The 25,850-nt window shown below is 42.2% G+C and overlaps 2 protein-coding genes across 4 annotated transcripts in view; both read right to left on the bottom strand.

Moving 5' to 3' along the window:
- Window positions 1–6,494, bottom strand: part of QSER1 (glutamine and serine rich 1) — a 49,153-nt gene extending 42,659 nt beyond the window's left edge. For both annotated transcript variants that reach the window (XM_051620585.1, XM_051620586.1), the window contains exon 1: window positions 5,919–6,494. In XM_051620585.1, coding sequence (XP_051476545.1) covers window positions 5,919–6,034 — 116 coding nt within the window. In that variant the 5' untranslated portion in view covers window positions 6,035–6,494. The remainder of the gene's footprint in view (window positions 1–5,918) is intronic.
- An 11,038-nt stretch (window positions 6,495–17,532) lies between these two features.
- PRRG4 (proline rich and Gla domain 4) lies at window positions 17,533–25,094 on the bottom strand. Of its 2 annotated transcripts, none has more exons than XM_051620610.1 (6): window positions 25,045–25,094; window positions 24,158–24,270; window positions 21,157–21,320; window positions 19,940–19,988; window positions 19,104–19,239; window positions 17,533–18,346 (listed from the first exon to the last, which is right to left on the bottom strand). In XM_051620610.1, the coding sequence occupies exons 2-6, from the start codon at window positions 24,258–24,260 to the stop codon at window positions 18,118–18,120; spliced, it is 681 nt and encodes a 226-aa protein (XP_051476570.1). In that variant the 5' UTR covers window positions 24,261–24,270; window positions 25,045–25,094; the 3' UTR covers window positions 17,533–18,117. The 2 variants fall into 2 exon arrangements, with proteins under 2 accessions (XP_051476570.1, XP_051476569.1); XM_051620609.1 differs by lacking the exon at window positions 25,045–25,094 and adding an exon at window positions 24,381–24,448.
- Between the last annotated feature and the right edge of the window lie 756 nt (window positions 25,095–25,850).

Genomic DNA, 25,850 nt, shown 5'->3' with positions numbered 1-25,850 from the left:
TGCAGGAAAGGCTGAACTCCACATGCTGCTTGAGATTACTTTTGTCACACTTAAGGCTGCTAACTGCTAAGGAATGTTTGAAGTGAGACTATTAGCATGTTGCCTCTTAACTGGGTTTTGCTTTGGGGTTTTGTTTAGTTTTTAATGTATGGAATAGGCACTCATCATACAAAATAACTTTCTGACATGCAAATATGTGAATGTTTTGATGAAATACAGGAATTAAAAAATCCAAGGAAAATACACCCACTCTATAAGAGTTCAAGTATTGTTTAGAATGAACATAATCCAGTCATAGGTGTTTTTTTCCTAACAGGAATAAAGATTTTTCTAAAAACAACCTCCTTCCTGTGACAGCATCATGCCAGAATCAACAGCATCTCCAAGAAAAAATAATAGGTGGGCAAAAGTACAGAAGAAACAAAGGGAGAAGGTTGTCCTCTGGCAATGTGAATGCCTACAATGAAAGTTAACAACAGCATGAAAGGTAAAATACACATATGGGACTGAAAGACTTTTTGAATAGGTGGAATATAAACCCCCTTTCTTTCAGAACAACATATTTTGTTGAAGTTGTTTGCTCCATTGGAAAAGGCTCACATCTGAAACATCTTTCTAGGTGACCTCAAAAGAAGTCAGGCACTCAGCTAACACAGACACCAAGTGCCCCCAGTAGGCAAGAAAGTAGTGCAACTTTGGCGGGACACTCATTGAAGACAGTCACATGGAAAGGCTAAGGCCATCTAAAAGCTGCCCAGGACTACAAGGGCAGAATTTCCACAGCTCCCTCCTTACAGCTCTGCTCCCTGCTCATCCCCTGGTGCCACCTCTGGATTTCTGTCTGACAGCATGGGTGCACCAGTGCAACTCCCAGCCCAAGAGAAAGCTATTCACCTTCTCAGTCAGGATAGTCTTCTCATGAATTAACAAATTATATCAGCTCCCTGTCCAGGTTGCACAAATACCAGAGCCAATGCAAGGGAGGAGGAAGGGAGCCCCTTTCAGCAGCAGTGAGCCTGAGCAGCAAGTTCAGCCATCTCATGTAACTGCACCCTCAGACTAAGTTTCAACTCATTCCTTCTGCACACTGCTCTTCGTCACCATTTCTCACGGCATCAAAATACATAAAATGCTTCATGTGAAGCTGTCACTAAATTTTAGACAGGTAATCAGCATGTAATTCTAAACAAGCCTAGCTGGCTCATTTTGAAACTTTGCTAAAGTTTTTACCAGATGACCATATACCTGCATCTGTGAAAAGCTGAGGGGCATACAGCAAGAATGTGTTCAGCCTCTCTGTTCAGGCAATCTTTGACCTTGTCACAGCTGTTATTTCAGTGTGTACTGAATGCAGGTTAAGACAAGAAGAAAAGAAACTCTACAGAAGTTAGCAAGACCCTGTAAGTTCTGTGTGCTACACTGTAGAGTGCTTGTGTGTTACTCCACGCAAATACATGTTTTAGATTTAAAATCTTACCAAACTTTGCCATAGTATATAATGACCTACATTTGTACATGTTTATGAAGTTTATCTAATCCTTCTGTGCCTTTTCTTTTAATAGCCAATGTTCTAAATATATTCACAGTTTATGAGCTTTATCTTTCAACATTAGAAATACTATGCCATAGACAACTTTTTGTAGGAAATGTGTTTAACAACTAACATTGCTTTTACCTCTCAGAACAATTTTATTGGATGAAATAAAATGTTCTCTGCTTTTCTGAAACACACTCTTTGCACTTTTGAGAGTTTTCTATAGCTGTGCAAAAATCCATTAGAATTTAAAATTGAACCTTAAGCTAAATCAAAATAATCACACAGTTGTTACAATAATCATTAGTTTGACAGCTATGCAAAAATACAAGTTAAAAAACCATCATAACCATTTATTGTAAGTTTAAGTCTCTCACTTATGTAACTTTGCATATGAACTATTACTGTAACTAATTTATTAGCTTTAGATTAGCTGCTATAAATACAGGCCTCACTAACCAAATGTCAGTGTTACCGATTGTAAAGAACTATCTTGAATTAAATTACACACAATCCCACAAGTTTGGATAGGCCAGAGATGAACAAAGACTACCAGATGCAAAGAAACATCAGGGACCACAGCAGTCACCATAACATTTAAAACAAGAAAATAATTGTGACTGACACTGAACCACATACAGCAGTAGATTTAAGTCTTAGAGCTCTGGTAAAAAACAAATAAGGACACAGATCAGTAAAAACCATTCTCTAAATGAAACCCTAAAAGTAGCCCTACAGTCAGTCATGTACTCAACTAGAAATCTCATCCATTATCAGCTATCTCCCATTTCTCTTTCCAAACAATTACAACAGTCTCTCACGCTATTACACATTCACCTGTTTTCTGAGGACCATCTTTTTCTCAAGCAAGTAACAAGCAAGCATGACATACATTACTTGCTATTCAATATGGGACTAGCTTCAGACCGTGGCACTAAAAGAGGGCTTCAGCACAGAGGTCAGATTTTCTAACAGCTACAGAAAAAGGTCAAAAGTGGCAATGTGCTTGTACAGCCATTAGAAATCCCTACAAGATGCTGACAGCCTGTGTAAGAGATGGAGGGGGGAAAGGGAACTTGGAGGACTGGAAGCACCACTTTCAGCCTCGTGCTACAGGGCTGCTGTGGCTGCACTGTCCAAGTGTGCTCTTCAGTGGGAGCAATATCTGCTCAGTTAAAGCAGAGATTCAAGTGATTTCCATCAGCTCCTGTCCCTGTTTCACTATCTTCTCCTATTCCATGGGAAAAGTTATGTCTCAGCAGGCCTGGTAGCAATGTCCTCATAATACTTCACCACACATTTCCTTTCAGTTGATAGGAATAGTGCCATTATACAGACAAAACAGTGCCTGCAAGAAATAAGGAGCACGATAAAAACCAGATGGCTGAAGTTAAGCGCAGGAAGACAGGAGCAAGGCTTGTAGGGAAGCAAAATCGTTTTGATGAGCTGAGGCTGTGAACATGGCTCACCACACAAAGGGAACACAGCCTGCCACAACACAACCTGCAACAGCATAAATATGAAATTAAATTTGAATGAAACATTGTTATCTATATCACCTAAAGGCTGAATTCTTTTCAAGCAAGCACCAGATGAACATGACACACGTTTTTTTAATTTAACATCAGGCTAATGCAGTTTCAGCTGTTTATATGACTACCTGTCAACCACAATCAAAAACACAATTTTGAAAAATGTGGTGATCGGTAACACAAGTCAAGAACATTGACAACATATTCCCTTACAGTACCTCTACAACTTCATTATTTGCTTCCAGGCTGGTACAAGTCTCAGCAGTGATAGGTATGACTCTTACATCCAAATTCCCCAGCAACTGGCTCCCTCCATCCAAAGACAAATGTTAACAGCGATAGAGGAACCAGAAACACCTATGCAAGCCCAGACTGTATTTAACATTGTGTGCAACATGGTCAAAATCTTTAAATCTTGCTGAAGCAAAGATATTTTAATTCTTACTAAAATGACACGAACTCTTAACAACCCAGTACAGGAGAATTTCAAGCACAATAGTATTTGCCATGCCCTTGCTACAGTTAAAATAAGTTAAAACATTTCAGTCAAACATTGAAAATGCATCATTCATCACCATCTAAACAGCCTCAAGATGCAACTCTGATGAAGTGGAAGCAAGGTCTTCTTGACATTGCTTCCTGAAGTATGGCATAAATATCACCGTATGAAGAATGGATTCAGCAATACTAATTTTATTTCTTTGTTAAACTATTTGATCAGTAAAGGTAGCAGGCATTGATCCAATAAGCTTCTGCATGGTACTTGTCCTAGGACTGTTCTCCACACCATTTCAATTAAGGCATTCCCAAAATATACAGTTAATACTGCATTAATACAGCAGCTATTAAAAAATATTAAAGTTACATTTTGAAACCAGGAGAATGTAGAAAATAAACATCAAGTAGCTGTGTTTCTTCTAAGATCCCAGAGGGATTCAACTCTTGGTCGCGCAATACATGTTCTTAAATGACCTGGAAAATCCAAACCTTTCTCATGGAATGGATGGCAAAATCCTCAGCAGATCATGAGAATTAGTAAAAGTAACACTGAAAGGACATGTCACTGACGTCCACTGAAACCAACACAGCAGCATGTCCAGAGGTAGTTCAACAATTAGGAAGATTAGAAAGAAGGGTAGGTGATCTTACTTTGCCATGTAGGCAATTCTGCAGAGAATCCAGCTAAACACAGCTTCATGGGGCAAGGTTTTGGGGAAAAAACAAAACAAAAACAAACAAACAAAAAACCTAACTGTCCTTGCAATTTTCTATGAAACAAGGAATCCAGACCTTCACACCCTATCTTCTGCTCTGGCAGGGGGGGTTGGACTAGATGATCCCCTAGAATTCTGTGATTCTCACTTAACATTGACTTAATTGCTTCTAAAATGCAATGTCCACAATCCATAAAGGGTAGAGAATAAATCAAAGGGGTTCTACAGAGAATATCTAAACAAAACAAACAAACAAACAAAGAAAATAAAGCCTGGTAGCAAACTTCAAAAGGTTACTTAAATTTCTTATTAAAAAGAACAAAGCAAAAAATTAAATAAAAATTCATGAGAATTCACACTTGAGAATACAAGGCTCATAACGGGATTTTCAGTGATGAGGTGAGATTCAGTGGCTAGAAACTAAAGGTAGCCTGCTTCAGATCAGAAATACATAAAATACAAATCAGCCACGTGGATATTTTATGAAATGATGCCTCACTGGAGATTTTAAACTGCACCTTCTAAACCATAAGCTCTAGTTTCAAACAGCTACTGAAAGAAAGAGGAAAAAAAAAAAAAAAGAAAAAAGACCTATGGCCTGCATTATGAAGAGGTCAGACTAGATGATTGCAACAGTCCTTCTGACTTGATAATCTATTAATCTTATCAGAGAGATCAGAATACACGCCTGACCACTTTCAGGACCGAATGCAGAGTCATCTACAGGCACACTACTTCGAGCGCGTATCCTTCGCCTGAGACTATCTTTTACCTTTAAACGTCGGCGAGATTGCAACTGCAGATATATCGAGCTAGAGGCATAAAAGGCAGGCGGCAACAAAAATCTCCTCACTCCTCATTTTAGTTGGCAGAGTTATACAATCAAAAAGCCATCCGAAGCCAATAAGATATCCTGTATTTTTTCCCTCACTTCCCGGAACTTTACAGAACTCTCCGTGGGACTGAATCGCTCCAGACAAGTTTTTAGCCGTGAGGAGGCTCCGCACGGCCGAGAGCAGCGCTTGAGAGGAAAACGATTACCAACCAACCAAGCCTCAGCAGAGCGAAAAACAAGGAGGCGAAGAAATGAAAGGGCGAGAAGGGGGGATGCTAGCGAGGGGCTGGCTGCCAGCGCCGGCCCCGGAGGGAGCCTTGTCCCGCCAGCCCCGCGCAGGGGGAGCCTTGTCCCCGAGCCCCGCTCCCCTCCCGAAGCCGGGCAGGGACGCGTGAACTCTTGAACCCACGCCGCAGCCCAACGCGAGCCTCCGGGGCGGAGAGCAGCGGCGCGTCCTGCGCGGGGAGACCGCCCGCCCCGCCGCTGCCCAGGGCCGGCGGGGCCGGGGGACGGAGCGGAGCTGGCCCCGGCCGCCCGAGCTCCACCGCCGTGCCCCCCCCTCAAAACACGAAGGCCCGGCAGGACGCGGCCCGCCCGCCCGCTCCCCCCCAGCCTCACCCGCCGCTCCACGCCGCCGGGCCCCGCTCGCCTCCAGCCGCGCCGCGGGGACGCCCCCCGCCGCCTGGCCTTGCCCCGCCGGAGGAGGCCCCTCGCCCGCCTCTCCCTTGGGGCGCCCTACGGGCCAGGCCCCGGCCCAGACCCCGGCCTTTCCTGCCGCAGAGCCCCCGGCGGACCCTCCTCACCTGGGCTTGAGGCTGCCAGCGCCCCGCTCGTAGGCCCAGGAGGCGGCGGGCTGCGCGGCGGCCGGGGCCAGGGGGTCGGCGAAGCTGGGGGTCGTCGGGTAGTTCCTGTCCATCATCGGGGCAGGGCGCCGGGCCGGGGCGGCGGGGGCTCCGCTGGGGCCCTGTGCGCAGGGCGGCGACGGCGGGCACCGAGCAGGGCGGGTGGGAGCGCCCCCCCCCCACCCCACCCCGCCTCACGCGGGGCGGGCAGCGCCGCAGCCCCCTCCCCGGCCCCGGCCGGGCCGCCGCGCCCCGGCCCCCCTGCCCGGCCCTGCCCGGCCTCCGCTCCCCTCCCCTGCCGCTCAGCTGCGGGCGGCGGGCGGGCGGGGAGCTGCGGGCGGCGGGGGCTGCGCGGCGGCCAGGCGGAGACCCATGTCGGGCTGCTCTTTCCCAGGATGCACCTCCCCCGCCAGCGCGCACTGGGGCTGCCGGGCTCGGCGGCCGGGGGGCAGGGAGGCCGCGGGGCGGAGGGGCCGCCGGAGTCTCGCCGCCAGCAGCGCCGGCGGGGCGAGGAGGGACGAGGTCTGTGCCTGGGGGAACGGGCGGCCGCGGCCTGACGGGGCAGCGCGGCGGGAAGGGGAGCGTGGCGGGGGGCGGTAGCCGCCACCGGCGTGGGGGGGCTGAAGGCGGGGACGGCCGGGCCGGGCGGTGAGGCGGGGTGGAGGAGGAAGAGGCCGGTTTCTCGGCGGGGCCGCGTCAAGCGAAGCGCTGGCGCTTTGTTGGAGGGGCCGGGGCGGGGCCATCTTGTTCCCGCGGAGGGGAAGCGGCGTCAGCGCCGCGGGCCGCGGCCGCCGGGGCAGCCGCTGCGCAACAAGATGGAGGCCGGTAACCGCCCTGCCCCGGCGGCCGCCCCGGGCCGCCTCACGGGGGAAAAAAAAAAGCATCGTCGAGCCATTTGTAGGGCGGCTCTGCTGCCCTGCCCCCGCCGAGGGGGGAGGCGCCCGGGCGGGCGGGAGCGGCGTCACTGCCCGGGGGGACGCGGCTCCCGGGGATGCTGCTCCCGCCGCGGCCGGCCGGGCCGGCCCGCCGCCTTCCTCCCGGGGAAGTTAAGCTTGGGGTGGAGAAATAAAATTTAAAAAAAAAACCAACCCAAAACCCGCCTGGAGTTGTGCGCAGAGGCGGGAGTTCGCCGGGAGAGCCCCATGACCGTGTTTCCCGTCGGGGCAGCCCAGGGCTCTTGCTTCGCCTCTGCCAGCTCCTGCGGGCTGGTGCTGGGGGGTTCGGGTTGCTCGTCGCTCTGAGGGGGCTTTACAGAGGTTAAGCGTTGTGAAAGCACAGCTCTTTATCTCTTTTTTTTTACAAGCTAAAAGCCTCTAATAGATACAGATGTATCAATAAGTTGTTGCAGGTCTGTGGTCTGAAGAGGCCAAAAGTCAAACAGCAAGAGGAAAGGAGAGAAGGAATATTTAAGTATTCAGAACACTCTAAACCACCTGGTGCACAGACGTTAAATTCCAAATATCTTCAGCTGCCTGCTTCTTAAAGCAAGAGGAAATGGGCACCAGCTGTGCAGAACGGGGTAGGAGCAAAGGGGACATCCGTGTGGGGCAGGGAGATGGTGGGTCAATGAGGGTGTCTTTCTTTCCCTGCAGGTTGAAGATACCCAGGCTGAGATGAGCGGGAGGAATGTGCCTCAGAGGCAAAGATGAAGAGTAATATGCACTTGAAAAGAGGGTGACTGCACCTGAAGGCATTGCTCATAAGAGGAAAGTGTATGCTAATGAGTAAGCTTTTTGAAGATTGAGTTTGTAGTACTCCAGGCAATATCAAACCACACAGTGAAATGAATTTTGTCATGAAAGGAAGGCTTTAGAAGCTTGACTACAGCCTATCAGATTAGATGCTAAACAAAGAAAAAAAAATCAACATTTGAATGAAAAAGTGGAGTGGTCAATATTAAATGAGAAAGCAAGAAGGTAAAATACCTAAGGAGGAAAAGCTGATACTCTGCTTTTCCCATGCCTGATTTCAAGAAGCAGCAAAGTCATCTGTAGGGAGAAATGTGGCCTTGGATCAGGAGGGAAAGGTAAGTGTGAAAGTCATCAGCACCCAGTTACCCAGAGGCCAGGGTAGAGGGAGCAGGGAGAAACAGCAGCCTCCCAAAGGCAAAACCAGCAGAGTGAGTTTTCCTTGTGTTTGCTTAAGCTAGCACCTGTATTGCTTGCAGCTGGAGGAGAGCTTGTCGGGGGGGAGACCTTTCCCTGGGAAACACTAGTGTTACTGTCTTACATGTGAACGAGGCCTGATGACAGAAAATTACTCCAGTTTCATGCTAATCATTAAGCACTTACACTGCTGATACTATTGAAATAGCCGTTCTAGCAAAGGGCCCACACGATTTTATTTCCCTGCAGGATCTTTGCTAATCTGTACTACTACACTTAAGAGTGCATTGTTTCCCTCTAGAGGGCCCGTAGGAAGAGGGATACATGGACCTAAGTGATACAAAAATGCCTTTTTCACCTCGCTGTAGTGTTTGGTTATCTGGACTGAGCATGTTGGTGTTGTGCTACCTCAAAAGTTTCTTGCCAGAAATTTGGAACAACGTATTAATAAATTGTAAGACTACTACTGTTTTGTTTGTTATTTCTCAAGTAATGGCAACATGAACTTTATAGAGAGTACCATAATGTTGTGTGTTTTCGTTACAAGGTGTTGCTCTAAAGAGACAGGGTGTGGGTTTTAATACTGTTAAATATGTGGCTGTAAAATCATGTTACATGAGACATGGCAAACAACAAGCACCAGTCCAGATTTAAAGGCAGGGAAACATCCGTAGTTATTTTAGACAATTAAATGAACAGATTAATTTATACCAGAGACAGAGTGTTTCCCTGAACATTGTTTCAAATCTTTCTTGTAATCAAACAGCAAAGTTGAGTGGAACAGAAAGTGTTACAGCTGTTGTGAAGTTTAATTTCTTTTACCTGGTTTGAATCGAGGTGGAGTAGACTGAAAACTTAATTGCTCATGTCCATAATCACCATATGAAGTCCATTTATCCAGTGGTTTGCTTTTCCTGTGTATGAGACAAATCTTGTCCTGAGACCACCTGGTGAGAATTCTACAGTTTTCTCCTTAAACAGATCCCTGCTGCTTGTTGCTGTCTTCTGTCTAGGAGAGCTGCCTATGATTGTGCATTTTATCTCTTTGTAACAAAAAGATATTTTGTAACACTCCTCTCTAAAACAACAAAAGAGCCTGTTCAGAGCAAGTGATTTTTTAGAGTATCTTGGTATCCTTGATACTTAGAAGGAGCTTTTCTGAAAGATCTGTCAGCAATAGAAAAAAAACTTTGATAGATCCTGTTAATTAAGTATGTTATTCTAATGTCTGCATTAAAGTGTACATATTAAGATGTGTATTTACAAGTCATAGTAAGCATGTTCGTGATTCTAAATATTGAAAATATTTTTTTTATTGTGTTAGTAAGGAATTAATTTGTTTAAAATGCAGCTGCTCCTTGCCATTTAGGAGCTGAGCTTCAGTGGGTTTTAACACCTTCTGAACTGTAGTTCATAACTGAGCACCTATAGGCAGTAATGATATTTTATGTGCTTATCTCTCAAGTCAGTAGTTTAATGAATCTATTTTGCTGAAACATAAGCAAATACAATTTTTCACTCTTTTAAAGAGCAAAATCTTAAATCACAGGACTGTAACACAATCTGTGCAGCATACCAGCCTGGGGCACTATTTAATTTTTGTTGCTCATTTCTTTCCCTATATGAGCAGTCTTCATTTGAAAAAAAAACATAATAAGCCCTTCACAAAGCCAGTAGCCTCATGCAAGTGTTAGAAGATGGATTTAAATACTTAATGGTTTAATGGGAATCGTCTGCCTAAGGTCGGAGGAGTGATCTTCAAAGCTGCAGCATGGGCTGCTGCCTGGAGCTGTGGTGTGGCAGCAGGGCTAGGCTGCCCTGCTGCTTGCTGACAGCCAAAGGAAAAGCCTTACTCTCCCTTCCACCCTCCTGCCCATAGTGATGCACCCTGGCCACAAGGTAAGCAGTAAATCCACTGCACTGGCAAAAGAATATTTACTGGTTTTGCCAGAGGTCATTTTTCTGTAATTTCACTGAGCTGAGTCAGTTTGCTTTGCATCCCATGAGTGCTGGCTCAGGGCAGGCAGTGGTAGTGTGCAGCAAGAAGCAGCTGGGAAAGGAAAGAGATGATAGGAAAGAGCATTTTACTTTTGATGACAAGGTGTTGACTTTGCTTGTTCTAGAGTCCAAGAGTGCTTGAGAATATGCCTCTCTGGACAGTAAATTACTTCTCTACCCGTATGCAAGTTCAGCCACCATCAAACCAGCTCTGCTGCTGAACTGTGGTAGCTAATATACACTGCCCCTTAGGGAAACTTCACTGTTTTCCTCTTTCTGTTTAAATAAGTTAATGTTACACAATGCTGAATGACAATACTGCTTTTTGAGGTCTAGTTTTATGTTTAAAGTAACCATATGCCACATGCAACACGGGTTCAAGCTAATGGGTAGTTGGTAGTTCTCTGTAATTAAACCAAATGTATCCATAACAAATTCAGGGTAAGAATAATGCTCAAATCCACACATAGCCTTCATTTATTTAAAACTAATTTATTTATTTAGTGACTTCTCTGTTACTTAGTGTGCTAGTATTACTACCCACGTTAAAAAAATGTCAGCCAGTGTTTGAGTTGAGTGTGACTAGTGTTTTGTATGGAGGAGACTGGCCAGGCAGAAGGCTGTGTGCTGCATCACAGCTTTAACAGTACCCAGGATGTTAAATGTCAGGATGGCACCACTAAGGTCCTTCTGCATGTGGCAACAGGTTCTACTGAATGGGGTGATTCTTCATAGGGCCAGGAGTTGCTGCCTGTGCTTTTGGCATCCTTTTCACTGCAGGTACAATAAACAAGTCTCTACAAAGCTTTTCCAATGCTTCTGTATCCCTACATGCCCTGTTCTTCCACAGAGGGTATCACTTCTGTCCTTTGACTTTCCATAATACATGATGCCTGATTTTTTTTTTTTTTTTTTCTTGCATGTAGAGTCTTTCAGCTAAATCTGTGAACTGTTGGTTTTGCAGCAACATTTTTGATGGGCTGAAAAGAATAACATAATAGTCAGAGATGTGCATGCTGGATCATCAGCTTCAGCTGTAGTTGATCAAAGCAAGTAGTTAAAGGCACAGCATGATAACTGCAAATCTGAGATTACAGTTTAGCTGTTGAAAGTGGACAAAATAGATTGTATTTCAGCTCATGATAGTACTTTATTTTGGAACTGTCATAGTATCATAAATAATTAGCCAACATACACAAACATTTTAGTAGTTAGCTTTCAGGGGCTTAACTATTTGTCAACAAAAGCTTTAGAAATGCTTACCAGCCTTGTGCTTAGAGAATGAGTCTTCACAGTTGTTTGAAAATAGCTTTTCAGAGACTTGAGGACATTGTTAAATATTTCAAAGATAAAACATTCAAATAATTTGCACATATCTGATCAGATGAAGTTTGAAGAAGTTCAGGCCAAAGCTGAGCTGGGTCTGATTAACTAGCAAATTCTGAAAAGGGTGCAAAGTACAATTTGTACAGTGTCTTTCGCTGTTGAACACTGATGGATGGTAGGCATTCACTTACAGATCATGGATGCAGCACCTTTGTGCAAGCTTGTATGTTTGCTCCCAGGCTTCTTGTATCTTCCATGAGCAGCAATGGGTAAGTAGATCAGATATTACACAGTAATAACGAGTCTTGGTTAGGCCTATTATTAATCACTATCTGTGGTTTTGGTGTTGTAATTGTGACTCTGACCAAAGCAGAAAGTTGCAGTTGCTTAATGGATTAGATTTTGCATTAAATTTGGCACATGGCCTCTTTAAACATAAAGCTAGACATTAAGAAATGTGTAAATAGGTAAGAAAGTGCTGGCTTGATCTTGGAGCCTCATAGCAAATACTCTTTTTGACATTTCTTTACCTATGCTAGTTTATGCATTTATTTGATAAAAAGCTTAAGTATATGTACACACAACTAAGCAAATCCTTCAGAATTAATTCTATTAAACTGAAGTTGATCTACTAAACCATGGTACTTCTCCTGACATGACAAAAGATGACTGAGCAGCAATGAGATGGAAGGCCTTTTTTCCTTCACTTTCCTAATCTTCTGTCTGCTCATGTAGTCCCACACTTTCCAAGGCACCACCGCCTGCACTTGTGTTGATTCAATTCACTCACTCACAAGAAAACTGTGGTTTTCCCGGATGATTTACAAAGGAATCTTGAAAGCACCAGAACTGGTATAAGGTAAGTGGGAGAAATGTACAGTCACATGAAGGAAAAAAAAACCCAACTTAAATACAGAGTTTGCTCTTGAACAAAATCATAGTTTAAGAGGGAGTATTTTATTTTAAAACTTACTAGATGTTTTCCTTTGTGCCATATCCACGGTGTGTATTTAACATTAAATACTGGATGTTTACATGTTCAATACTTAGCAGTTACTGATCTTTAGAGAAGTTAAAACTAAAGCTGCTTGAACAATCACAGGTGTTTCTTACTTCCTAAATGAAGTAGGCAGTGCATCAGAAATTTGAAACCTCTTATAAGGGCTTTTCAAAATTTGTGTTTAAGTGTACCAATTTCTAGACTGAAATATTTTTCTTTATCCCTTGAAGTCTGGCTGCTACCTTTAAAGTTTAGTGGCTTCTAGAGGTTCCCAGAACGTAGGCAGTGAGATATGTCTGCTTCTGATGGCCCCTTTTGTTTCAGGGTTTCTGCAGTCTAGGTGCTCTATTAAGGGCCCTGAGGACTCTGAAAGCAGGAGGCAAAGGAGGAGCTAAAGGACTTGCTATCACTATCAAGAGACTAGGGAAGCTGTGGAAGAAGACTGGTTTTCAGAGAGAGGAACCTTGTCTACCTGGTGAAAATTTTGGGAGGTTGCTCCCACCAGGCGTCAAGAGCAAACTAAATTGAAGTTTAAACACTGATGGCAGTATGATTGCTTCCCTTGTTGGCACATTGTGGGACCTGCTGTTCCCAGCTGGAGCTTGTCTTTTGCTGACATTACAGTATTTTGCCAAGTCAGTCAGGGCAGTTTTGCAGTAATTGTTTCTGACCTTTCAAAAGGAATGGACTGGCTTTTTATTAAAAAGGGCACAGATTAAGAGTCAGGTGGGGAATTTTATTATTAATTTTATCATTTAGCTCTAAAAAAAAAAAGTAGTGTCAGAAGCTGTACATTTGCTCACATGCCAAATAAGTTTCAGAATTCTTGAAATCCAGTAGATTAAAACCCCTCTTCATAAGATTAAGTAGCAGGAACTGTTTACACAGTTTATAAATTATTTGAAACAGTTAAAAGTTATCACCTGAATAAAGAGCAGGGTGTTTGGGAAGATGTACTTAAGATTTTTAAGACTAAAATACGTGCCAGTTCTTGGTTGTGAAAAATGATAACACTGATAAATTTTTACATGCTAGGAATTAATTGAAATATATTTACAGTATAGGAAGAGCAAGCTTGGAAGTGTTTGATAGATGGTTTTAAACCTGGGGTTTTGTTCCTGTTCTCTACACCATATGGAACTAGTGAGGATAGCAGCAAGTAAGACACTTGTTGGCAGATGAGACCGTGGATAGAAAGGCTGTTGTTCTCTTGTTTTTTGATTACTGTGTAGTGGTTTTGTTGTTTGTATTTAAAAAAAAAAAAAAAACGCTTTAAATGAATTTGTATTGTTGATCAAAGTAATAAAACTGTGTTCCTAATAACCTTCAGGTAATTAATGCAGTTTATTAACAGCTGGTAACAGCAAAGACAAGGAGTTTTCCTACACTTTCCAAATTTCAAATACACTTTTAAAAGGCAGATCAGCCTCAAATATTCCAGTTAGTGTAAGTAGGCCTCATTAAAACAATAGAATACTCTCAATAGCATTTAGCAACAGCATTGTGGTAAATAATTTGGCAGAGCATTATGCTTTTTATTACTTGATCAGTTATTTCTTTTTTGGCTCCAATCCTAGTTCAGCTGAAGCCAATAAAAAGCTTGCCATAGGCTTTGATAAGGCCAGAATCAAATGCTTCCTGACTCTCACATTTTCATGAACTGTGGTGAGGAAGTGCACTCCCACGTGGCACTTCTGTTTTGCTCAACTAATGAATTCACAAAAAAATCATACCAAAAACCCAACCAAGGAAACCACACCCCAAACCCCTACAACCCAAGAGCAGCAACCCCCCAACTAGAAATATATAATGCTGATAATACTATTCATTAGAGAATTCAGCAAATCAAATAGTAGGCTTTCTTGTGTCACTGATGCAAAGAACATTTTGTGGTTTATTTTTCAGTTGATAAAGCCAGACACTACTTTTATTTGCTCTAACTAATCATCTGTCCTGATTGATAAACAGTTGCATGCTGTAATCTTGTATGATGCTGAAAGGGCTACATTTAGGAAAATTGTTCAGAGCAAGGGCTAACAGCATTTAGTGTGACATGTATCAACCTGAGAGAAACAGACTTTAAGTACTACATTTTTCCCGGTGTTTGGTTTAGACACTTCTGTTTTCAGCTGTCAAAGTAGACCTCTTGTTAGTTCACTTAAAATCCACAGCCTTTCCTACTGGCCCTTGAAAGAAAGCCTGGAAGTCAAAACACTGATGATTTATGTCTGTACACAAATTAGATTAAACTTGTTACTGCATTGGTCCTCCAAAGCTACCTCCTTCTCCTCCCAGATAAGGACACTTAGATTTGCAGTTTTCTGTATTCTGGTAGCAACTGCATTTTCAAAGGAAACAGCATGTAAAATTTGGAAATGTGCCAACACTTCTGAATTCATGAGTCACTACAGTCAACTTCTTGTGGGCTTTTCCTTTGCTAACCCTGATGAATCAGAAGCTCTAAAAAGAGGCAAGATGCAAGGTAAGTGTGTCTTAGGCTCAAAGTCAGTATACAAAAGAAAGCCAAACTCAACCCAAACAATTCCTGTTTAAAGGAATTTTCTCCCTTTACAAGTAGAGGAAGTTTTGTATTATGTTCAACTAAATTTTAAACTTTGCTTCTTAATTATAATGAACGGAGTGTGTCTTGCAGATTGTCACATTACATGCAACCAGTATTTGAATGTCAGTCACTGCATATTTTGAGAATCTTGAGATTCCCAAGTGCAGATTCTTTGAGTAAATTTTAAGTGTTATACCCTACAGAAGTTTATTGCCCAAAGAGCTTCATAATTGATGTTTACCAGTTACTCCATCTTAAGGTTTTTTAATTAATTATGGAAGTTGAGATTTTTGCTTGCATTGCTTGGAATCATTTACAAATTATTTGTAGGTATAGTAGAAGAATCAAATTTAAAGGGAATAAATAGGTTTCTGTACAATTTCTGTAGTTTATTTGAAACATGACTTTGCCAGATGCTATATCATTCTAGTAACATTAAAGAATCTTTGAATTCTTACCATGTGAAATCCCTCCGCTTGAAAGTGCTACCAGTCTTGTTTAAATTAGTTATTTTTGAGTCCCAGTAAAAATCTGGAGAAAGGTGGGTTTTAAAGCTCCGGATACACATTAACAAATTTGAAAATTGCTAGCTAATTAAGAGGGAAGTATGGGAGAAATGTTTCTTTAAACTTATAGTTTCAGAGTTTAATAGATCTGTGTTTTGGTTATCAACAGTTATCTCACACATTTATTGCAGCCTCACAGATTAGTAACCTCCAAGAACTTCTAGTAGTACAAAAGGTCTTGCATCTGGGTTGGAACAATCCCAAACACAAATACAGGTTGGGCAGAGAATGGATTAAAAACAGCCCTGAAGCAAAGGACTTGAGGTGTTGGTAAATGAGAAGCTCAACATGGGCCAGCAACATGAGCTTGCAGCCCAGCAAGCCAACTGTGTCCTGGGCTGCATCAAAAGAAGCATGGCCAGCAGGTCAAGGGAGGTGATTCTGCCCCTCTACTCCCCTCTTGTGAGACCCAACCTGCAGTACTGTGTCCAGTTTTGGAGCCCCCAACATAAGGACATGGAGCTATTGGAGTGAATCCAGAGAAGGGCCACAAAAATTATGACAGGGCTGGAGCACCTCTGCTATGGAGACAGACTGAGAGAGCTCGGGTTGTTCAGCCTGGAGAAGAGAAGGCTCCAGGGAGACCTTACAGTGATCTTCCATTATCTGAAGGGCGCCTACAGGAAAGCTGAGGAGGGACTTTTTTACAAGGGCTTGTAGTGATAAGACAAGGGGTAATGGCCTTAAACTGGAAGAGGGGAGATTGAGATTAGACATTGGGAAAAAATTCTTTAGCGTGGGGGTGGTGAGAGAGTGGAACAGGTTGCCCAGAGAAGCTGTGGATGCCTCATCCCTGGAAGTGTTTAAGGAGAAATTGGATTGGGCTTTGAGCAACCTGGTATAGTGGGAAGTGTCCCTGCCCATGCAGGGAGGTTGGAACTAGATGATCTTTGAGGTCCATTCCAATCCAAATCATTCCGTGATTCTATGAAAAATGAATTGAAGTGATGCCAAAGAGGGGATTCCCCATCTCAACAGGAAAGAAGCTGCAAAGGGGTTTGTGACTTGACAAAAGCCAAATTGGTGGCTGAAGCTTTGGGAGTAAGAACATAATCCTACATCCACTGTTATCAGCTTGATTGTATCTATTTTTCAAAGGGCAAGACCCCCTTGTGTAGCACTTTGAGTGTACCCTCTTTTTATTCCAAAATTTTGAGCATTTTATTCTTTACAAAAGCACTTACAGATTACATATCTTGTGCTAATCCTCTCCATCTCACTCAATAGCACTGTAGGCTCTGGCATGTTAAAAAACAAAATTCAGTGAAATGTTACACATAAATATTCAACCGTTATGACATAAAGTGCATTTTAGGCACCAAATTAACATACTATTTGCTGCTGTCAGCATTAGTCAAATAGGAGTGGGGCTTTGTTGCTTCTTAAGAAACTTCATTGCATGGGTCAAATTCTGCAGCCACCACAATACAAGAAAACACCAGCCTGACAAGTTGCCTGTGAGACCCCAGAAGGCTTCCTGTGGCCATTCCTGCTACTGTGCCATTGACTGGGAGGTAAAGGGACAGCAGTGTTAGTCTGTGACTTGCTCAGCAAGATCTTTAGGCCACATAATGCTGGGGGTTGATAGTGTAACAAGATCTAAAATTAAGAGTGGCTACAACTGGAGGTACAGATACTGTGTTGATACAGTTAACCAGTAACTCCCTGAAATTCTGGACTATTGCTCTGTGGATACTGGTTATTTATCTAATACGTTGTTTCATTGTACTCAAAGGTATCATTTTTGTCATCACAGCAGGGCAATATGTACTTAGCAAAGTGCTTCTGTGGTTCGTTTGGCCTTTGAATCCACAAACTAAATATTATTTTCAATTTTTAAACTGCAAGAGGAGCATTATCTGTGAAAACTGGGTGCTTTTTTAACAATGGACAAATCTCTAGCTATTTGCTTAACATCCCCCAACCCATAGTACTCTACTTGTTCAACACTTGATAGCAGGTTGAAGTGAATATCAAAACCATTCGATAAAAGGATACTTCATCTGAATGGGTAAAGTGCCATGCAATGAATGGTTCCTTTTAATCCAGAATTGTAATTGTAAAAATGCAACAAATTTAGTAGTGGGTTAACCAGCAAGGTCTAAAACAAACCTGTGTAATCCAGAAGCAGTAATATATATACATTTGAAAGATCAAATAATAAAATAATTTTCATTCTCAAATCTATTATAGGAATAAATAGAAAATGTACATAGCAATGAAGGGAATGTATCAAACAACAAAGCAGACTTCTTATGGTGGTTTAAAGTATTAATAGCGACAAAAAATGGTCAGTGTCAATAAAACCAACTAAATACTGTTCCTTCTAAAGAAAGAAAAGATTAAACTATTAATGAAACATCAATAGTATGATGGGATGGCTCAAAGTGCATATGGAAGAGGGTGGCAGTACAAGCTCATACTCTTGTGCGAAGAATCTTGTGCAACAAATCACCTCTTCCCAAATGGGATTTTCACTTGTTCCTAGTTGTGCTGAAGATCTTTCCCATTTTTGTAAACAGTCTTGCAATATGCAAGGTAGCACACTTTTAAAAAAAGTATGTTACAGAAATCTCCCCTCGATCCAGAAGGAGGTTTGTGACTAAGGAAGAGGAAGTGACATAGACTTCTTAAACACCCGTGCCCCTTTTGGGACCCCTGGATAAGGGGGTGGTGGCACATCATGTTGTCCATCTAAAGTAACTGCTTGCTCATAAGTTGGTAGTCCTGAATCATCAGTTCTGGGAGGAAGTGGATTTAAAGAAAATTCTTCATGCCTTCTGAAGATGCTGGGTGAATTACGTCTTCTACTTCTTACATAATCCAAGTACCTAAACAAAGTTAACAGCGTTATAAGTGGCAGTTTCTCTTTTGAAGGGAAGAAAGAATATAAAGTCTTAGTTGTGTAAAAATAACAAACCACAAGAAAACCCAAAACAAAAAAAATAACAAACACAACCCACAAAAAAACCCCACCCAAAACCAAAAAAACCCAACACCAAAAACCACTTGCCTTCAGTGATCGTTAAGACCAGAAGCCAAATACCCTCTCCAAACTACTGGGTGAGAGTAGCTCAGTCATGTGAAATTTATAAGGAAAAGGAAACATGGAATCCTCTGCTATACTTTTAAATTTTAGGATAAAGGAACCAGCAGGGCTAGAGAACTTGTAGAGAAGCATTGCTTCCAACCTACTTCTTCTGAGGTAGACTACATGCCATAAAGAGCATGCACCCTGCTTTAAAGAGCAAATGGAAGACATTAGGCTTTCCATTGCAGCCCCCAACCTATTAAAATTATTCCATCTTTTTAGTAAGAATATTTTGGAGCCAAAAACACAAACAAACCCTAAAGGTACATCATCCGTGAGTGTGTTGTTTTACATTTTGCTGTCATTAATTAACTTCAGCATAACTACTGCTATTGCTCACCTAACTTTGCTTCCAGGAAAGTAAGAACTACAACTCACATTAGATTATTTGAGAATACACTTAGACCAACCCGCTCTGATTTTTAAATCCCACTCTTAAGCAAGAGTTTGTTTTGGTGGTGTTTGGTAGGGTTTTTTTAAGCAGTGAAATTCCTTACCCTGGTGGTTGCCTGGATTTGCATTTACTTTTGCAGCAGTAGAAGACGAGCAGTCCAGTGATAACTAACAGTACTCCAGCAGCAACTAGGCTGATGAGGAGTCCTGTAACATTAATCTTCTGTAGCGTCTCATCACCTGAAGAGAAAACATTGTGAACTTTGATTATGTGTTCTTTCTGTCTTCATAGTGTAGAGTGTGAATTATGAATTTTGCTGTGCTGTAAGGCTGTTCCTTTCCACAAATGTCTAGCCTGTGGTGAGAAGCCAGAGCTGTGCAACAGAATATCATTCACATTCAGCTTAAAGCAAAAGTGAGTAGATATTTCCTTTTCTGTACATAAAACTGTTGAGATGTCTGTCTTCTAATGCCTTCCAAATATTACTTCATGTACTTGTGACCTTGATCAGGCTGTAGATCTTTCTTCAGGTCATGCTGAATAACTGAATACATTTTTATTAAACATCTGGCATAAGACTACTCTAAACTGGAATCAAACTGTTACATTACTGTTACAGAAACGGAGGGGGAGGAGGGTGGGACAAAAACAAACCCACAGAAAGCAGACAGAATTCCTGCACAGCTTACCAATCGTATAATAAAGAAACAGACAACAAAATTCATATTGTTTTTACCTACAGACTTATAATAGATCCCACTGCAAGACACTTCAGAATGTTTTATTATATCGGATAATCCAATGTACTTGCATAGTTCATAGTTCAGAAAAAAGATAAATTCTGATTTTACTAACAACAGATGGTGTATTTTTAAGAATGTACTTTTATAACAAGCATAAAATATTGCAATGTAAGAAAAGAATAAAAATATGACTTACCTATTTTTATTTTAGGGCCTTTAGTTGAATAGTCTTTCCAAAATTCCATCTATAAAAACACAAAGGATCATATTTATATGAGCTACGTAATTGTCAGGCTTATTGACAATTTTTTTTTTTTTTTCAATATGGTACTGTGGGCAAAATTGAACAAGGCATAAACAGAAGCAACTCCTGCTGAAGGAGCTGGTAAAAGAGAAAAGTGCATTCAGCTGCCCAATGTTACCTCATATTTCTGCCCGACTGCAGTAGAAGTTAGAATATATTCTGAAACTAAAAAAATGCTCACAATTAATCTTTGTATATCCCTCCAGATGAGTATTAATGAGGCAAAGTCAAGTTCTTAAGAATCAGGTATTTGCATGAGCAGTATCTGAATTCCTACCAGCTAGGAAAAACAATAGGATTCATTAAGAGAAAAATGTTTATGTTGCATGACTGTTACACATGAAGTATGTTTAGCTGTAGTTTCCATTTTTTGTTACCCAGCAAAAGACTATCAAGATTCTGATTTAACACTTTCACCCTTAGGAAAATGCTAGCAACAGCAAACTAACATTTCCACCTTCAGAACAGGAGTGTGTTCCTTGCTTGTTAATGCAGAGCACAACTAGAGTTACAAAAGAATTCTTCATGCATGCAGCAAGAGTTAGTTAGTCTTCAATCATCACGTTCTATTAATGGGCTGAAAGGTTTCTTATGTATTTTTTTTCTTTTTTTTTTTTTATCCCAGGCTTCTTCCAAGGTGCAATATAGTTGGTGATTTAGAACATAATGCTGTAGGAAAACAAAGCAATAGCTGAACTGCAGATTTGCTCTGTGCTCCTCTCCTCTAAAATGCTTCCTTGGCATGATGGAAGGATACAATCGGCCAATTAATACATAGAGCATGTGGAACACATTCAAATTGGTTACCAAAAAATGATGAGAATCTGAAAGCACATATAGATATATCCACAGGCAGTACCTCTGAAGCTTCATTTATATTTGTTTGCAGAACTGGAGCCCTTATCTAAAGTCTTTAAGACAATAGTACATAATCAAGTATATTCACCGTTTATCTACAGCAATAACCCCATCTAACTGGGGCTTCTACTTTTACAGTTAAATAAGCAATCATCTGAAGTGCTGTTTTCAGAAGGGCTATGGTATTTAGATGCAGCAATGATTTAGTCAATAATCTCCTTCAATATATTTAATTCAGTTTGAACAGCTACCGTTTTATCAGCATCTTCAAATACTTCTCTTGCTTCTTCATAATTGCACAGCTCTTCAAAGCATTCTCTCTCCAGGTTATCTGATGTGAATGCTTCAAAATCAAATCTGTTACTCAGAAGATGTCGTCCGATGAATGAATTGGCCTCCTTTTCTGATGTGAACACTAATATAAAAAAAATCAAGTTGATTTAAAACAAATTGGGTAAGTTAAATTTGGTATTTTTAAAGAATGGTTAATATCCCGTAGGAGCACATCAAGACCACCTCTTCCCCTAGCATCTCTCAGCTATATACAGGAAAAAGAAATGTCAAGGTCTCCTTCTAAAACTTCTTAATTTTTGCTAACTTTTTTAATTACGCAATATAAAAATAAACATATTTTACTTTCTCATAAAGCATTTCAGCTATTTCTTATACTGGTCAAAATAATTTGGTTCTCATGACAGTTGTTCAAGTTTTGGTGTTACCCCTTCTGGGATGTGGGCATCAGTTTTTTTACTGGAGCTTTTAAGGACAAAGTATTCAGTCACATAAAGCAGAAATTCAGTCAGATCTAAACCCAGCAAGACACTGACCCTCTGGAGGAAGGAGTTGTGTGTGTGTGTGGGGGGGGTGGTAGAAAAGAAGAAAAAAATCAAAAGTATCTACAATATGTATTTATCAATATTATGATATCCTTAAGTTCCAAATTTTGTTTATAGAATTTTACATGTTTAAATCATGGCAGTAGAGTCCTATTCATTTTACACTTGTTCCCTTTTCACACTCATAACAGCAAGTTTTATGTAAAGGCTGGCCTATTGCCAAGTTTATTTGTTTTAAATTACTCCATGATAGGAGTTTTACTGACAACAGGCACTTTGGAAGACGTTTGATTATTTTCTTCTTTTATGCTCATTACAGGCTCCATGAGGCCCCATGAAGTAAGTTGTGAGGTGAGATTCCAGAAGAGCTATTGAAATTATAGAAGGCTTTGGAATATAGGAATGTATTTGCTCACCAGGCATTTTCCATAGTCAAGTTTTAGCTTGCTCTTGCTACAGCTTCTTTTTTTGAAAAAAAATCTTTATATGACAGAACTAGTTTTCTGGCTTGATTTTCAGTGAAAGCCTAACCTGTACTCCAAGAAATTCAGACTATTTGGTTAAGCAAAAAGACTAGAGGTTGATTTTTGCAAGTGAAATGCAGGAACAGCATTGTTACATACCAAGACAGACAGCTAAAAAAGGAGATGAGATTCAGAATAATGTTATTGAGCTACAAATTAACTCTGTGTTCTTATTAGCTAGTTTGGGTAGATTATCACATCATTCAGGGATTTTTACCCTAATAGTTGCTGTTAGATCTTGCAATGGTATCTCAAAATGGTGTGCTCTGTGAAAACTAAGAAAACTGCAGTCTAACTTGCATATTGGTTGTTTACATCTTGAATATTACAGTATATTGAAGGAATATTACAGTATACATTTATATAACATATATTACAGTATATATTGAAGGAGCCACACATGCACACACATTTGTGTAGGAAGGGAAACCTGTTATTCTAAAGCAATTGCAAGAAAATTCAAGATTAAAATATTAATGCTGTATATAAGAGTAACCAGAGAGAAGGACTTCATAAAAAAACCAAAACAACCAAACTCACAAGTGGAAAGGGAAAATAAGTATGTGGGAAAAAAAAAATTATCAATATCTTGCTTGAATGCAAATTGCAAGAATAACTTCAGTCTTCTGAAACAGATCTTCAATTTTGCCCAGTACTGTTTCATTCCTTACCATGCAAGGGAGTAGCCACGAAACTTCTGAATTAACTTAGATAATTGATGCATTTTTATTAACATGGGATGCACAGGCAAGCTGCCTGGAGCCCAAGACTCCTAGTTCCAGTGATACATGCTCCTTTTTTCTTTCAAAGTGCATTTGTTTGCACATTTTTCCCTTTGTAGGACACAGTCACAGTGCACCTAATCTCACATCTCAGATTTACCTACAACTTGATGATTAGGATAGTATTTGGGGAATGAAACAGATTTGAATTCTTTTGTATATACGAGGAAACTGAATGCAGTCCTTAGGACATGGTTCAGCAAAACGATAAATTCAGTTTCAGAATGCCTGAAATTTAATTGAAAATGCATCCATGCAATGTGCTGAATAAAGAAACTGTTGGTAAAAGATGTTCAGAAAATGCTGAAGGGGCAACCTCTCCATGCAGGTACCCCATATTCTTGGCAACTGTTCTACTTAGTAAATTATTGGATAAAGAGTTGGATCTCTCTCTTGCCTACTCAGTCTTCAAAGGAGCAGTTATCTGGGCTTTTTGTCAGGAGAGGGTTCTACGTCCTGAACTTGGCAGGAGGCAGCCTGGCATTTTATGCCCCAGAGCAATATGGAATTTAATGAATAACCTGTCTCAAGGATTTCTTTTCTGCTAGCCATGTTTTCTGCTCAACACACTGCCCTGAAGGAGCCTCCTTCCCTCCATCTAAAGTGAAGAACTGCAATAGCAGCACTATCTTTATCTTTCTAAGGGGAGTAAGAGGATCTGGTATTGAGAAAAAATACCAGTCTCCAAAAACAAGCAAATAAACTCTTTCAAATAAAAGCCATTTTAGATATACAAGTAAAACTGTGATGTGCTCCAATAGTACCAAAGCAGTTCTGTCTTAATACAGATGTCAAACTTTTGGCATTTTGATGTTGAGGATTCTGGTTATATCAATTCTAGAGACTCAGAGAAAGCTCAGTTGTCCCAATCTGCTCTTACTACTGGATTTGATAAATACTTAATATTAACACCCAAGTGAATTATCAATCGTTTCAACAAAAGATACTAAAATATTCTAAAATCAGGTATAAACCAGCTTAACGTCTTAAAAACAAAACAAAACCAAACAAAACACTTCAATTTACATACATACAAAGACTTTTCAGCTGAAGCAAAGTTAGATACAGTTTCATTTTGGAAAGCATAAAATCACATTAAAAGTAAGTTACCGTCTTTCTGTTCAGGTTTCTTCAAGTTAGGTAATTTCTCTGTGCAGTGAGGAAATGCAATCATCACGTGCAGTTGACACAGCAATACCAAAAATGCAAACATGGTGTGATATCTGCCAGGAAGAAACTGAATTGAGTTAAATGACAACGCAATCGTCTGAAGTGTCAGTGATGAACCCTGGAATGAATCCTATAAATGAAGTAATCTCACACAAGCACTTACATGCCGTTGAGGCTAATGGATCCCTAGAAGAAAGACACCAATCTGAACTGGTCCTGCTTGTCTCTTACTAAGTTTTCATTGCATAACATCCGCACATGTCACCGGGGCTGCTCTCACCACGGCCAGGCAATATCCTCTGCTCTCCTGTCCCGGGGAAGCGGCTCAGCAGAGCAGCAGCTCGGTGAGCTGGTGAATTAACAGGGAAAGATCCCACACAGGCTGCTGCAGGTACGCCCTGAAACTTCAGATGGCCACGATTTTGCTGCCAAGGCAGCTACAGCAGGTTACAAAAGTCACCCGACGTGCAAAGACCTACAGAAACCATTTTGTCAGGTGAAAGTCGTTGCCGGCTTCCTGACTCCCAGCACGCCAGAGACTGCCCTCCCCTACCTAGGACGGCGGCAGAAAATAACAACTAAGTAAGGCCTTAGTTCTTCCCAGAGATGCCCGACACAGAGAAAATCACACCATCGCCGTCTGCGGCCCCCACCCGACGGCCCCCAGGGTAGCGAGGGCACAAGCCCCAAGCCCTGCGGGCAGCGGGACCCCCGCGCCCACCGCCCGTGGCGGAGCCTGCCCGGCCTCCCGCGTCTCCCGTCCCGTCCCGACCCCCGCTCCGACCCCCGCTCCGCTTCCCGCTCCGCTTCCCGCTCCGCTTCCCTACCTGTCCCGGCGAGGAAACGGCGGCGACCCGACGGGCAGCGTCTCTGGGGCCGCAGCGGCGCTTCCTGGAGAGGGCGCGGTCCCGGGGCCGGTCCCGGGGCTGTTCCCGCCCGGCCGGCCCGGGGTCTGCGGGCGGTGACACCGCGGGCTGGAGCCTCCCCGGGGCGGGGGCAGGGAACGCCCTTCCAGCCTGGGATAAAAGAGGGTCGGGCGGGAGCGCCCCGCCGGCCGGAGAGGGAGATGGGGTGTGGGCAGTGCTGGGGCTCTGGGTTTTGTTACCAGAATCCTGCCTTTCCCCTCAGCTTTCCCCCCGAGATCCTTCTGGGCACCAGGCAGCGCTTCTTCCGTCTTCTGTGCCAGGGTAGAGAGTGGTTCTGAGAAAAATCTAGTCACTTCTTTGAACACCTTTCACTGCTAAAACTGACCTTTCCCCCCCCTGCTTCGTGTTAGTCATGGTGCTGAGACCTTGTTCTGGCTTTTTTACTCCCCAAAAGTAAGGCCCTTGTTGTGATGGCAGGTGTCAGCTCAGCAGGAAGTGTGGGAAAGAGGTGCCTCCCTAGCGGGGGTGAGGCAGTGCACCTTGTAACTAGCTGCTTAGCCACAATTCGTTACTTAGCTAACAGCAAACTAGTGGTTTGTCTCTACTGGGTGTTTCTATCCAGGTAGCTAACCACGGGGGGAAAGGACCAGCACAAGTTTTGCACGTGTGAAGATAACTTTGGTGTGGTTTGGCTTCAAGTTTTTTATCAGTGAAGCAAAGCGTAATGTAGTTCTAAAAGGCTGGAGAGTGGCAGCCGTGGTTCCTTG

This window comes from Apus apus, chromosome 5, assembly GCF_020740795.1.
Source record: "Apus apus isolate bApuApu2 chromosome 5, bApuApu2.pri.cur, whole genome shotgun sequence".
In the NCBI taxonomy this organism is placed as follows: Eukaryota; Metazoa; Chordata; class Aves; order Apodiformes; family Apodidae; genus Apus; species Apus apus.
This window is presented reverse-complemented; position numbering and strand designations above follow the sequence as displayed.

What these genes read in the sequence shown, in the direction of transcription:
- PRRG4 (XM_051620610.1), bottom strand. Translation starts at nt 24,260, where the DNA reads ATGTTTGCATTTTTGGTATTGCTGTGTCAACTGCACGTGATGATTGCA. An exon ending in GAAACCTGAACAGAAAGACG is followed by an intron (nt 21,321 to 24,157) that starts GTAACTTACTTT and finishes TTTTTATATTAG; the next exon opens with TGTTCACATCAGAAAAGGAG. An exon ending in AAATCCAGGCAACCACCAGG is followed by an intron (nt 18,347 to 19,103) that starts GTAAGGAATTTC and finishes AACTTTGTTTAG; the next exon opens with GTACTTGGATTATGTAAGAA.